Source organism: Mobula birostris, chromosome 29 (assembly GCF_030028105.1).
Source record: "Mobula birostris isolate sMobBir1 chromosome 29, sMobBir1.hap1, whole genome shotgun sequence".
NCBI classification, from domain to species: domain Eukaryota; kingdom Metazoa; phylum Chordata; class Chondrichthyes; order Myliobatiformes; family Myliobatidae; genus Mobula; species Mobula birostris.
The window spans coordinates 31,597,090-31,610,919 of record NC_092398.1 but is presented as its reverse complement, the minus strand read 5'-3'; the positions used below and the strand labels follow the sequence as shown (position 1 = coordinate 31,610,919).

Sequence of the window (13,830 nt, the reverse complement as noted above, 5' to 3'; positions counted from 1 at the left end):
TCCAACAAGCTATGCATGTGTACCTAAATCCCTCTGTTTATTGTGGTGATGTGTACCAAGGTACAATGAAAAACCTGACTTGCCCATTGTCCTTTACAGATCAGTTCTGGGAAATATCCATCCTGGAATTCTTTCCAGTTAACCAGGACTTTTCTGTAATCAGGCAACTGAAACTGTACATTTTGAGACAAAACCAGTCCATGAGACATAGGAGCAGAATTAGGCCATTCAGCCCATTGAAGTCTGCTCCACCATTCAATCATGGCTTATTGCTCTGTCTGGATTATTACCATAATTTCCCTTCGATCAGTATATATTTCACTTCTCTCAGTTGCCACTGTGGAGCCAAAGTCAAATCAAAGTACATTTATTATTGAAGTATGTATACTACATACAACCTTGAGATTTGCCTTCTTACAGGCAGCCACAAAACAAAGAAACCCAGTAGAATCCATTTAAAATAAAGACCGCCAAACACCCAACGTGTAGAAAGAAAAACAAATTGTGCAACAAAAGTGAGCAGACATCTGAAGTTCACAAAAATGAGTCCACAGCCATGAAGTCAGTCTGAGTTCAGCACAGAGACAAGTAAACCTCGTGGATCAGCGAGCTGAACCAGCTCATCCAACACACTGACCTTTTTTAATCTGGCCCAGTGCTTAAATTGCCTGTTCCTCACTCTTGGATCCGAGCCCTGCCACTTTTCCAGTTTAGTGCTGCACGGTTAGCATAACGTTTTTACAGCACCAGCAACCGGGGTTACTTTCCCAGCACTGGCCATGAGAAGTTTCCACGTTCTCCCAGCGACTGCATGCATTTCCACTGGTTCCTTCCACATCCCAAAGCTGTTCAGGTTAATTGGTCATGTGGGTGCAATGGGTGGCATTGTCTTGTTGGGCCAGAAGGGTGCCTTACCACATTGTATCTCTTAATAAAATAAATAAAAAATAAAATTTCTGTGTGTTAAAATGAGACATGTGATTCATAGCCCCAAATTAATTTTTTCTCTGTTAGCCAGTCTTTGATGGTTTCCAGCGCCGGCTCATCTCTTTGTGACTTTATCCAGGTTTATGGTCCCAGGTTGAATTCGGTCACTGTAAATCTTGGGATAAAATTCTATCAGTTGGCGAACAGGGACCCTTCCTCCCTGTGCCATCACACTATTCCTCACTCCACTGTGCTCCCTCCTTCCTCACTTACTCCGTTCTCACCTTCCCCACCTTTTGTCCCTCCTTGCGCTCTCTCTTCACACATTCTCACAAAAACACAGAAAAAATGTGGGGGCAGGAGAAGGCCACGGTTTCTCAAGCCTGCCCTGGCATCCAATACACCCATCTCAACTCTCCCTGTTCCAGTTCCCCACAAGCTCTCAACTTGTCTACAGCACCTTGAGGCCCTTTGTTGGTCAGGGTCGACCATAGATATTGTGTCCCAGCTGTCTATGTGATGCGTAAGCCAGGGCAGTATGATATGCAGAGCAAGCAATGCCCATGTAGCAAGCTCTGCCTCTCCACGCAGCTGATGAATCCAAAGGAACAACAAAGACCAATACAGGTTGGCACCAAAAGCATCACAAGAATTGCCAGGCAGCATTGAACTCAGCATAGGGTTTACTTCCAAAGCCTTCCCCATGAGTGGGTATAGCTGCAGGCAGCAAAAGTTTGAGATCAGAGTTTTTCTTCTAGATGATCTGCCAATCATGGCTGACAATCCCCATCTGCCTGAAGTGACTGATATTAAGGTGCAGTAACCCTTAACCCTTCTCCTGTCGGATATACAGTTCCACTGGGCTTAATAGTTAAGCCACACATGAAGGCCAGGAGCTGGACTTGGAGACTATTTGTGATGCAGTATTGGATAGTGGGAGCTTAACTCATTACAACCCCCAGTTATAACAACAATCTTAAGGAACAAACACCAACCGCGCTCCCCCCCCACCGATCATAAGAGAATTAGGCCATTCGTCCCTCCAAGACTGCTCTGCCATTCTATCATGGCTGATTTATTATCCCTCTCAACAGCATTCGTAAGAGCATAAGAAATTGGAGCAGGAGTAGGCCATCCGGCCCATCGAGCCTGCCCCACCATTCAATAAGATCATGGCTGATCTGTTTGTAAACTCAGCTCCATCTATCTGCCTTTTCCCCATAACCCTTAATTCCCTTAGTATGTAAAAACCTATCTAACTGTTTCTTAAATATATTTAGTGGAGAAGCCTCAACTGCTTCCCTGGGCAGAGAATTCCACAGATTCAACACTCTCAGGGAAAAACAGTTTCTCCTCATCTCGGTCCTAAATTTTCTCCCCTGAATCTTGAGGCAATGTCCCTGCCTTCTCCCTGTAACCTTTGACATCCTTATGAACAAGAACCTATCAACCTCTGATTTAAATATACCCAATGACTTGACTTCCACAGCTGTCTGAGGCAATGAATTCCACAGTTTCTCCACCTTCTGGCTAAAGAAATTCTTCTTCATCTCTTTTCTAAAGGGACGTCCTTCTAGTCTGAGCCTGTGCCCTCTGTTCTTAGACTTCCTTACTATCGGAAAATCTCTTCACGCCCACTCTATCGAGGTCTTTCTAGGTTTCAATGAGATTTACACCTCCCCCCAGCCTTGTTCTTCTAATTGCCATGGCATACAGGCCCAGAGCCATCAAATGCTCATTTCTGGCACCATTCTCGAAAACCTCTGGACTCTGTCCATTGCTGGCACATCTTTTCTTAGAGAAGGGGCCTAAAACGGCTCACAATATGCCAAGTGTGGTTTGACCAATGCCTTAAAATGCCTCAACATTATATCCTTGCTTGTATATTCTCGTCCTCTCGAAATGAAAGTGCTCTGGTCTCCATCCTCTCTCACATGGCAGAGAATTCCACAAAGAAATCTCTCCATGCACCAGTGTTAAATGACCAGTCCCTCACTGCGTAGTCTGTGACTCTCTCACTGGTGAAAGTGCATTCTCTCACTCTCTTCCTCACTCCCATTCCTTTCCTGCTCATATCATATCAAGCTCTATCACTCCCCCTCCCCCAATATTCTTAGCCTCACACATTTGCCCTAAATTCTCCCTACCACCCAGAAGTTGACATCATACACGCCCAGATTGTGGAACTTGGGTACAGCATCCTTGTGTCTCTGGAAAGTCCCAGAATGCACTTCCTCCCCCACCCTGGCATTGTCAATGTGCTTCAGTCATCTCTCTGCCCCAGTATAGGCTCTGCAAATGATCTCGTAAAAGATCTTAGACCAACTTGCCTGTCTGCCGAGGCAGGCACATATCAAAGCAGAACATCATCCCCCCCTTTTCAAACCAGCACCAACACAGTCCAATTCACGTCCCATATTCCACTCACGCTCACACTCAACACTCAACCCTCTCTCACAGAGATGCTGATATACTACACATCCCTCACACCCCACACCCCTCACACCGTAACACTGACACAACCCGCACACCTCAGTCTGACATTGACACTCCCCACAACCCTCACTGTAACACAGACACACACCTCACCACTCGTGGTAACACTGACACACCCCACACCCCTCACTGTAACACAGACACACCCCACACCCCTCACTGTAACACCGTAACACTGACACAACCCGCACACCTCAGTCTGACATTGACACTCCCCACACCCTTCACTCTAACACACCCCACACCCCTCACTGTAACACCGACACACCCCACACCCCTCACTGTGACACTGACACACCCCACACACCCCTCACTGTGACACTGACACACCCCACACACCCCTCACTGTACCACCAACACACCCCACACCTCTCACTATGACTTTGATAAAATCCACAATTCTGACCATTGTTCCTTGTGATCTTTTGTCCTTGATATGACATCAAGGTGCAGTGATTCATTGAGTTTAATAGAATCGTCAAGTCTTTACTCATAATGAGTTTTAAATACAAAACATTTTCAGTGTGTGAGATTGTTCATGTGTTATTTGAAGTGTTGATGGTTCTTTAGTGAGAACTAATGAGATAGAATGAGAAGGACAGAGAGACGCCAGTCAGTGTACAGATCTCCCCCTAAGAGAGAGGGACTGAGAGACACCAGTCGTGTACAGATAGCCACTGAGAGGGAGGAACTGAGAGACACTGGTCAGTGCACAGATCTGAGAGAGAGGGGCTGAGAGACACCGGTCAGTATGCAGATCTCCCTCTGAGAGGGAGGGACTGAGAGACACCGGTCAGTATACAGATCTCCCACTGAGAGCGAGGGACTGAGAGACACCGGTCAGTATACAGATCTCCACTGAAGGAGAGGGACTGAGACACTAGTCAGTGTAGGGTTATGCTGCTGAGAGACACCGGTACATATATTGACAGCAGTGAAGAGGGGTTGGGAAAGGGGTGGAGCGGGAGGTGAGGATTGGAAAGGTAGGACGTAGAGTGGGGTGGAGAGAGGAGGGGTGAAGAGGTGATAGGGACGGATGGGGAGGTGGGGTATTGAGTGGGGGGGTGATAATAGGGTGAGTGGGAGGTGGGGAGGGGTGTGGAGGGAAAGGTGAAGGGGTGGAGAGAATTGGAGAGCGAGGAGATATGTGTGTGACATTGGAGGGAGGGGGAGAGATGATTGTTGAGGGATGTGGATGGAGAGGGGTAAAGGAGGGTTGTGGGGAATTAAAGGGGAGGGGAGAGGGGTGATGGGATGGAAGGGGATAAGAGATTGGGGAAGAGTGGCAATTGTGGAGGATCGGTGAGATAGAAGGGAGTGATGGGGTTAGGTGAAGAATTGAGGGGGAGAGGGAATTGGAAGGGGAGCTGAGTGGGAGGGATGCAAGGAGGAGGAAAGGGTGGGGGAATGGGGGAAGGGAGAGGGAGCTGGGGAATGGGGAGGTTTTGGAGGGAGAGGGCAGTGGTGGGAAATTGACTGGGAGGGGTATTGGAAGGAGTGGGAGGGTGGCGACCTGAAGAGGAAGCCCTGGATAAGGTGGGTGGTCCACGCTGGCAGGCGGGGGCTGTGGGGCTGGCCTAGCTGTCCTTCCTTAGGGCCAGACGGACACTGAGCAGCAAGCCTCCGGCCGCGTGGGAGAGCGGGTCGCAGACAGCACGCAGGCAGGCCGGTAGTGTGCTGGCGAGGCAGTGCAGCTCGATCAGGGCACAGCGCCGGCAGGGCACGGCCGCCCACACCTGCCAGAAGGAGGCACAGGCGTAGAGGAAGCCCCAGAGGACGGCCATTGGCACTCCGAATATAGCGGTCATCAGCCGGTAACACCAGTACTCGGAGACCGTGAAGGTGGTGTGGGTGAGGCGCCACACTGGTGACACGCTGTGGTATCCCTCGGGCTCGGCCACCACCTCCTCGAACTCCACCTGCGAGGAGAGAGAGAGAAAGAGCATGGCAAATGGAGTCTTCACACACGGGGGCACCGAAATCTCCATCCCATCCCGGGAGGGTCACACACAGACACAGACACACACTTATACCGATACAACACACACTCACACACACACAACACAACACACCCACTCACACCGAAACACACACACACACACACACACACACACACACACACACACACACACACCCACTCATACCGACACAACACACACACAAACACAACACACCCACTCACACACACACACACACCCACCCACAACACACCCACTCACACCGAAACACACACTCATACCGACACAACACACCCACTCACACACACACACACACACACACACAACACACCCACTCACACACACACACACACACACACACACACAACACAACACACCCACTCACACCGAAACACACACACACACACCCACTCATACCGACACAACACACACACTCACACACACACACACACACACACACACACACACAACACACCCACTCACACACACACACACACACACTCATACCGACACAACACACACACAAACACAACACACCCAGTCACACACACACACAAACACAACACACCCACTCACACACACACACACACACACACACACACACACACACAAACACAACACACCCACTCACACCGAAACACACACACACACACCCACTCATACCGACACAACACACACACTCACACACACACACACACACACACAACACACCCACTCACACACACACACACACACACTCATACCGACACAACACACACACAAACACAACACACCCAGTCACACACACACACAAACACAACACACCCACTCACACCGACACAATACACACACACACAAACACAACATACCCACTCTAACCGACACAACACACACTCACACACACACAAGCACAACACACCCACTCACACCAACACAACACACACACACACAAACACAACACACCCATTCACACTGACACAACACACACACACAAACACACCCACTCACACCGACACAACACACACACACAAACACACCCACTCATACCGACACAACACACACTCACACACACAAACAGCATAACATACCCACTCATACCGACACAATACACACTCACACACACACACTGTACAGGGTTCCTCTCTGCCGTGTGTCCGTGACACAGTGCTCCTCTGTCTTTGCAGTGCTCTAACAGTCATTTAGTGCTGCTCCCACTGGGAGTTAGTTGACCACAGCTGGTGTGATGTTCTGCTGAGAGGCTTCACATGTGTGGCCTTCAATCACACTCCCCCCTCCTCCTCCCCACACCTCTCTTACACTTTCAAGGCAGGTCACATCTATCTCATCTATGTGGAGGAATCAGTTTCTCCAGCTGGTCTCTTGCCAAGGTATGCAGAGGTCAGAGTGAATCTCCCTCCACACCATCCCATCACACACTCCTGGGGTCAGACACAGGGTGAAGCTCCCTCCACACCGTCCCATCACACACTCCCGGGGTCAGACACAGAGTGAATCTCCCTCCACACTGTCCCATCACACACTCCCGGGGTCAGACACAGAGTGAAGCTCCCTCCACACCGTCCCATCACACACTCCCAGGGTCGGACACAGAGTGAAACTCCCTCCACACTGTCCCATCACACACTCCCGGGGTCAGACACCGAGTGAAGCTCCCTCCACACCATCTCATCAAACACTTGCAGCGTACCATGTGGGTTCTTTGAGTTCCCTGAATGGAATGGAGCAGGGTGAGATGTGGAAGGGTGAGAGAATGGGATAAGTATACCACTTTGGATACTGCTGTGGGAGGGGTGGGAGGGTTACCTGGTGGGGGGAAGCTGCAGCAACCTTGTCTCTGGCGCTGTAGCTCAGAAGAGAAGGTGAGAGAAAAGGAGTGCAGTCGTGATAGGGGTTTCCATTCCTGGAAGAGCAGGCAGGGGATTCTGTGAACATGAAAGAGACACATGTTGCCACCCAGGTGCCGGGGTCAGGGATGTTTCAGATCGGGTCCGCACCATTCTAATGGGGGAGGGTGAACAGCCGGAAGTCGTGGTACATATTGGCACCAATGGCCTCGGTAGAAAAACGGATGAGGTCCTGCAGTGAGAATGTAGGGACCTAGGTAGAAAGCTGAAAAGCAGGACCTCAAGGCTAGTAATCTCTGGATTTCTGCCTATGCCTCATGCCGGTGAGGGTAAGAATAGGATGATTTGGCAGGTGAATGTGTGACTGAGGAGTTGCTTTCTGGATCATTGGGATCTCTCCCAGGGAAGGTATGACTTGTACAAAAGGAATGGGTTACACCTGGACCACTATCCTTGCAGGCAGGTTTGTTGGAACTGTTGCAGAGGGTCTAAGTTAATTTGGTGGGAGGATGGGAACCAGAGTGATGGGGCTGAGGATATTAGTGTGCAAGTTGATCCAGTTTGTCGTGAGACTGTGAGGAAGGACAGGCAGATGACGGCAAAATTGTGGTCTGTGATATGTGCTGCAGTGGAACAGGGGGGCAAAATTGAAAAGGGTGATGAATACAGGACTGAAGGTGTTATATTGGAATGCATGCAGTATACGGAAATAAGGTAGATGATATTGTAGCACAGTTAGAGACTGGCGAATATGCCGTGGGCATTACTGGGTCAGTGGCTGAATGAAGATCATAGTTGGGATGTTAACATCCTAGGATACACATTTGTTTTGAAAGGACAGGCAGGTAGGCAGAGGGGGTAGAGTGGCTCTATTGGTTAAAAAAATGAAATCAAATCTTTAGAAGGAAGTGACAAAGGATCAGAAGATGGGTAGAGTTAAGGAACTGCAAGGGTAAGAAGACCCTGAGGGGAGTTATATACAGGCCTCTGAACAGCAACCAGGATGTGAGCTACAAATTACAGTGGGAGATAGAAAAGGCCTGTAAAAAAGGGTAACACTACAATAGTCATGGGGGGTTTCAATATGCAGGTAGCTTGGGAAAATCAGGTTGGTGCTGGATCCCAAGAGAGGGAACCTCTGGAATTTCTACAAGATTCCTTTTTAAAACAGCTAATGGTTGAGCCAACAAGGGGAAAGGGAATTCTGGATCAGGTGTCGTGTAATGCACCAGATTTGATTAAGGAGCTTAAGGTAAAGAACCTTTAGGAGACAGTGATCATAATATGATCGAATTCACTCTGCAGTTTGAGAGGGAGAAGTTGAAGTCAGATGTATCAGTATTACTGCGGCGTTAAGGGAATTACAGAGGCACGAGAGAGGCGCTGACCAAAGCTGGTTGGAAAGGGACATTAGCAGGGATGACAGCAGAGCGGCAATGGCTGAAGTTTCTGGGAGAAATTCAGAAGCCGCAGGGTAGATACATCCCTAAGATGAAGAAGTACTTTGAAAGCAGGATGAGGCAACCATGGCTGACGAAGGAAGCCAAAGACACCATAAAAGTAAACGAGGGGGCATATAATAGCAAAAATTAGTGGGAAGTTAGAGGATTAGGAAGATTTTAAAAACCAATGGATGGCAACTAAAACAACAGGAATTCTGCAGATGCTGGAAATTCAAGCAACACACATAAAAATTGCTGGTGAACGCAGCAGGCCAGGCAGCATCTCTAGGAAGAGGTGCAGTCGACGTTTCAGGCCGAGACCCTTCGTCAGGACTAACTGAAGAAGAGTTAGTAAGGGATTTGAAAGTTGGAGGGGGAGGGGGAGGGGGAGATCCAAAATGATAGGATAAGACAGGAGGGGGAGGGATAGAGCCAAGAGCTGGACAGGTGATAGGCAAAAGGGGATACGAGAGGATCATGGGACAGGAGGTCCGGGAAGAAAGACAAGGGGAGGGAACCAGAGGATGGGCAAGGGGTATAGTCAGAGGGACAGAGGGAGAAAAAGGAGAGTGAGAGAAAGAATGTGTGTATAAAAATAAGTAACAGATGGGGTATGAGGGGGAGGTGGGGCATTAGCAGAAGTTAGAGAAGTCGATGTTCATGCCATCAGGTTGGAGGCTACCCAGACGGAATATAAGGTGTTGCTCCTCCAACCTGAGTGTGGCTTCATCTTTACAGTAGAGGAGGCCATGGATAGACATATTAGTCTCCGTAACTTCCGCCACCTCCAACGGGATCCCACCACTAAGCACATCTTTCCCTCCCCGCCTCTCTCTGCATTCCGCAGGGATCGCTCCCTACGCGACTCCCTTGTCCATTCGTCCCCCCCATCCCTCCCCACTGATCTCCCTCCTGGCACTTATCCGTGTAAGCGGAACAAGTGCTACACATGCCCTTACACTTCCTCCCTTACCACCATTCAGGGCCCCAAACAGTCCTTCCAGTTGAGGCAACACTTCACCTGTGAGTCGGCTGGGGTGATATACTGCGTCTGGTGCTCCCGATGTGGCCTTTTATATATTGGCGAGACCCAACGCAGACTGGGAGACCGCTTTGCTGAACACCTACGCTCTGTCCGCCAGAGAAAGCAGTGGCCACACATTTTAATTCCACATCCCATTCCCATTCTGACATGTCTATCCACGGCCTCCTCTACTGTAAAGATGAAGCCACACTCAGGTTGGAGGAACAACACCTTATATTCCGTCTGGGTAGCCTCCAACCTGATGGCATGAACATCGACTTCTCTAACTTCTGCTAATGCCCCACCTCCCCCTCGTACCCCAGCTGTTACTTATTTTTATACACACATTCTTTCTCTCACTCTCCTTTTTCTCCCTCTGTCCCTCTGAATATACCTCTTGCCCATCCTCTGGGTCCCCCCCCCCGTCTTTCTTCCCGGACCTCCTGTCCCATGATCCTCTCGTATCCCTTTTGCCTATCACCTGTCCAGCTCTTGGCTCTATCCCTCCCCCTCCTGTCTTCTCCTATCATTTTGGATCTCCCCCTCCCCCTCCAACTTTCAAATCCCTTACTCACTCTTCCTTCAGTTAGTCCTGACGAAGGGTCTCGGCCTGAAACGTTGACTGCACCTCTTCCTAGAGATGCTGCCTGGCCTGCTGCGTTCACCAGCAATTTTTATGTGTGTTGGATGGCAACTAAAAAAAGCTATAAGGAGGGAAAAGATGAAATATGAAGGTTAGCTAGCTAATAATTTAAAAGACGATACCAAAAGTTTTTCTCAGAGATATAAAGAGTGAAAAGGGGGTAAGAGTGGATATCAGACCACTGGAAAGTGACAGTGGAGAGGTGATAATGAGGGAGAAAGAAATGACGGATGAACTGAGTAAGTATTTTGTGTCAATCGTCACTGTGGAAATCACTGCCAGTATGCCAGAGATTAGAGAGTGTCAGGGAACTGAAGTGAGTGTAGTTGCTATTACTAAGGAGAAGGTACTTGGGAAGCTGAAAGGTCTGAAGGTAAAGAAGTGACTTGGACCAGGTGGACTACACCCCAGGGTTCTGAGAAAGGTGACTGAAGAGACTGTGGATTGTAGAGTAATGATCTTTCAAGAATCACCAGATTCTGGAATGGTTCTGGAGAACTGGAAAATTGCAAATGTCACTCCACTCTTTAAGAAGAGAGGGAGGCAAAAGGAAATCATAAGCCAGTTAGCCTAACTCCAATGGTTGGGAAGATGTTGGAGCCCAGTATTAAGGATGAGATCTCAGGGTACTTGGAGGCACATGATAAATCAGGCTGTAGTCAGTACGGTTTCCTCAAGGGAAAATCTTGCCTGACAAATCTGTTGGAATTCTTTGAGGGAAAACCAGTGGATGTCGTGTACTTGGATTTTCAGAAGGCCTTTGACAAAGTGCCACATGTGTGGCTGTTAAACAAGATTAGAGCCCAGGGTATTAGGAGTAAAGATACTAGTATGGGTAAAGCAGTGTCTGATTGGCAGGAGGAAGAGTCAGAATAAAGGGGGACCTTTTCTGGTTAGCTGTCGGTGACAAGTGGTGTTCCATCGGGGCCTGTTTTGGGATTGCTTCTTTTCACATTGGTTTGGATGATGGAACTGATGGCTTTGTGGCCAAGTTTCTGGATGATGGGCGGAGAGGCAGGTAATGTTGAGGAAGCAGAGGGTCTACAGAATAATTTGGACAGATAAAAGAATGACCAAAGAAGTGACAGATGGAATATAGTGTTGGGAAGTGTATGGTCATGAACTTTGGTAGAAGGAAGAAAGACACAGATAATTTTCTAAATAGGTAGAAAATTCATAAATCGGAGGTGCAAAGGGACTTCAGAGTCTTTATGCAAGATTCCCTGAAGGTTAACTTGCAATCTGAGTCAGTAGTAAGGGAGGCAAATGAAATGTTAGCTTTTGTTTTGAGAGGACCAGAATATGAAAGCAAGGTTGTCATGCTGAGGCTGTATAAAGCACTGGCGAGGACTGACTTGGTGTATTGTGAGCAGTTTTGGGCCCTTGTCTTAAAAAAGATATGCTAACATTGGAGGGGATCAAGAGTAGGTTCACAAGCTTGATCCCAGGGATTAAAGGGTTAATGTATCAGCAGCATTTGATGGCTGTGGGCCAGATGTTTCCTCTGGTGGGGAGTCTAGCACCAGAGGGCACAGCCTCAGAATAGAGGAGTATCCCTTTAGAACAGAGATGAGGAGGAATTTCATTAGCCAGAGGGTGGTGAATCTGTGGAATTCATCACCACAGGCAGCTGTGGAGGCCAAGTCATTGGGTATATTTAAAGCAGAGTTTAATAGATTCTTGTTCATAAGGGTATCAAAAGTTACAGGAAGAAGGTAGGAGAATGGGATAGAGATAATAAATAAGACCGCAAGATATAGGAGCAGAATTAGGCCATTTGGCCCATCGAGGCTACCCTGCCATTTCATCATGGCCGGTCAAAATTTCTTCTCAGCCCCAATCTCCCGCTTCCCCCCCTCTCCCGCCCCCTGGTATCCCCTCATGCCCTGAATCAATCAACCTTTGCCTTAAGTATACATAAAGACTTGGCCTCCACAGCTACCAGTGGCAATGAATGCTACATATTCATTACTCTTTGGCTAAAGAAATCCCTTCTCATCTCCGTTCTAAAAGAATGCCCCTCTGTTCTGAGGCTGTGTCCTCTGGTCTTAGGCTCCCCCACTATAGGAAACATCCACTCTACTAAGGCCTTTAACAATTCGATAGGTTTCAATGAGGTCACCCGTCATTCTTCTGAATTCCAGTGATTACAGGTCTAGAGCCATCAAACGCTCTTCATATGACAAGCCGTTTAATCCTGGAATCATTTTCTTGAACCTATTTTGACCCCTCTTCCAATTTCAGCAAAACCTTTGTAAGGGGCCCAGAACTGCTCACAATACTCCAAGAATACTCCAAGTGAGGCCTCACCAGTGCTTTATGAAATCTCAATGTCAGCCATTATGGGATGGTGAGCAGACTCAATGGACCGAATGGCCTAATTCTGCTACAATGTCTTAACTTCATACATTGCTCTAAAAGAAGCCAGCATTTACTGGAAGTAAAGGGCTAGGTTAGGGTTACAGGTGAAATATTTAAGAATGAGTAGTGAGAATGTGGAACGAGCTGCCAGCAGGAGAGGTGGATACAGGTTCAGTTGTGATGTTTAGAAAAGTTTGGATAGTTACATGTATAGGAGGGGTAAGGATTCGAACTTGGGAACCTTCGCTCCGGCATCCGGCGCTGATCTCACTGCACCACCAGCTGGCCACAGGGAGGGGTAAGGAAGGCAGGACGGGGGGGGGGACCAGGCAGAAGATAAGGCCAACATGGACTAACACACACAAAAACCGCTGAGGGAAGTCAGCAAGTCGGGCAGCATCTCGGGGAGAGGAACAAGCAGCTGGCGTTTCAGGTCCAGTCCTGATGAAGGGTCTCGGCCCGAAACGCCAAAGGTGTATTCCCCTCCATAGTTGCCTGACCTGCTGAGTTCCTCCAGCATTTTGTGTGTATTGTTCTGGGCTTCCAGCATCTCTTCAGTTTATGAATTCCATCACGGACTAGTCGGGCTGAAGGGCCTGCCCCAGTGACTACAACAGCTTCCCCCCCTGCACTGTTACGACCCTCTCATTCCCCCACCTCATCCAGCCTTAGATAGATGAATCCTATGTACATATATATTTAAAGCCAGCCAGATGCTACCTAAATATAGAACGAGACCCAGTCATCGGCCTGCCTGAGTCATACTGCTAGGACTTACTTTAACGATTTCATCGTTGAGGTGCTTGGGGTCTCTCTTCACCAAGTCGATCTCTTTGGTGTGGGTGTCAGCGTGGAGGGCTTCCTTCCTCTGCACCTCCTCGGCCATGCTCCCCGCTGCTGGGCACCTGCCTCCCTCAGGCTCAGCGAGACCGGCTGGTCAGCACAGCCCAGCGATTGCTCCCCGCCCCGTCAGCAACCTCGCCAAGAGTCCTGGGATGCTTTGTAACCTGACATGTGTGGTGAAAACATAGGGGGTGGAGGGAGGGAGGGAGAGAGAGAGAGGCAGAGAAAGAGCGAAGTGGTGCTCCCTCCTCACTGCCCCGCCCCCCCTGGCTGCACGGCGCTCCCTCCTTCC

General features: G+C 48.9%; 1 protein-coding gene across 2 annotated transcripts; it reads right to left on the bottom strand.

The window, feature by feature from the left end:
* Positions 1-304: 304 nt before the first annotated feature.
* LOC140190199 (caveolin-1-like) lies at positions 305-13,718 on the bottom strand. 2 transcript variants are annotated; one of them, XM_072246734.1, is made up of 3 exons: positions 13,474-13,718; positions 5,160-5,342; positions 305-927 (listed from the first exon to the last, which is right to left on the bottom strand). In XM_072246734.1, the coding sequence occupies exons 1-3, from the start codon at positions 13,579-13,581 to the stop codon at positions 850-852; spliced, it is 369 nt and encodes a 122-aa protein (XP_072102835.1). In that variant the 5' UTR covers positions 13,582-13,718; the 3' UTR covers positions 305-849. The 2 variants fall into 2 exon arrangements, with proteins under 2 accessions (XP_072102835.1, XP_072102833.1); XM_072246732.1 differs by lacking the exon at positions 305-927 and having other exon boundaries at positions 3,780-5,342; positions 13,474-13,711.
* Positions 13,719-13,830: the final 112 nt, after the last annotated feature.

What these genes read in the sequence shown, in the direction of transcription:
- LOC140190199 (XM_072246732.1), bottom strand. Translation starts at nt 13,581, where the DNA reads ATGGCCGAGGAGGTGCAGAGGAAGGAAGCCCTCCACGCTGACACCCAC. An exon ending in TCAACGATGAAATCGTTAAA is followed by an intron (nt 5,343 to 13,473) that starts GTAAGTCCTAGC and finishes CTCTCCTCGCAG; the next exon opens with GTGGAGTTCGAGGAGGTGGT.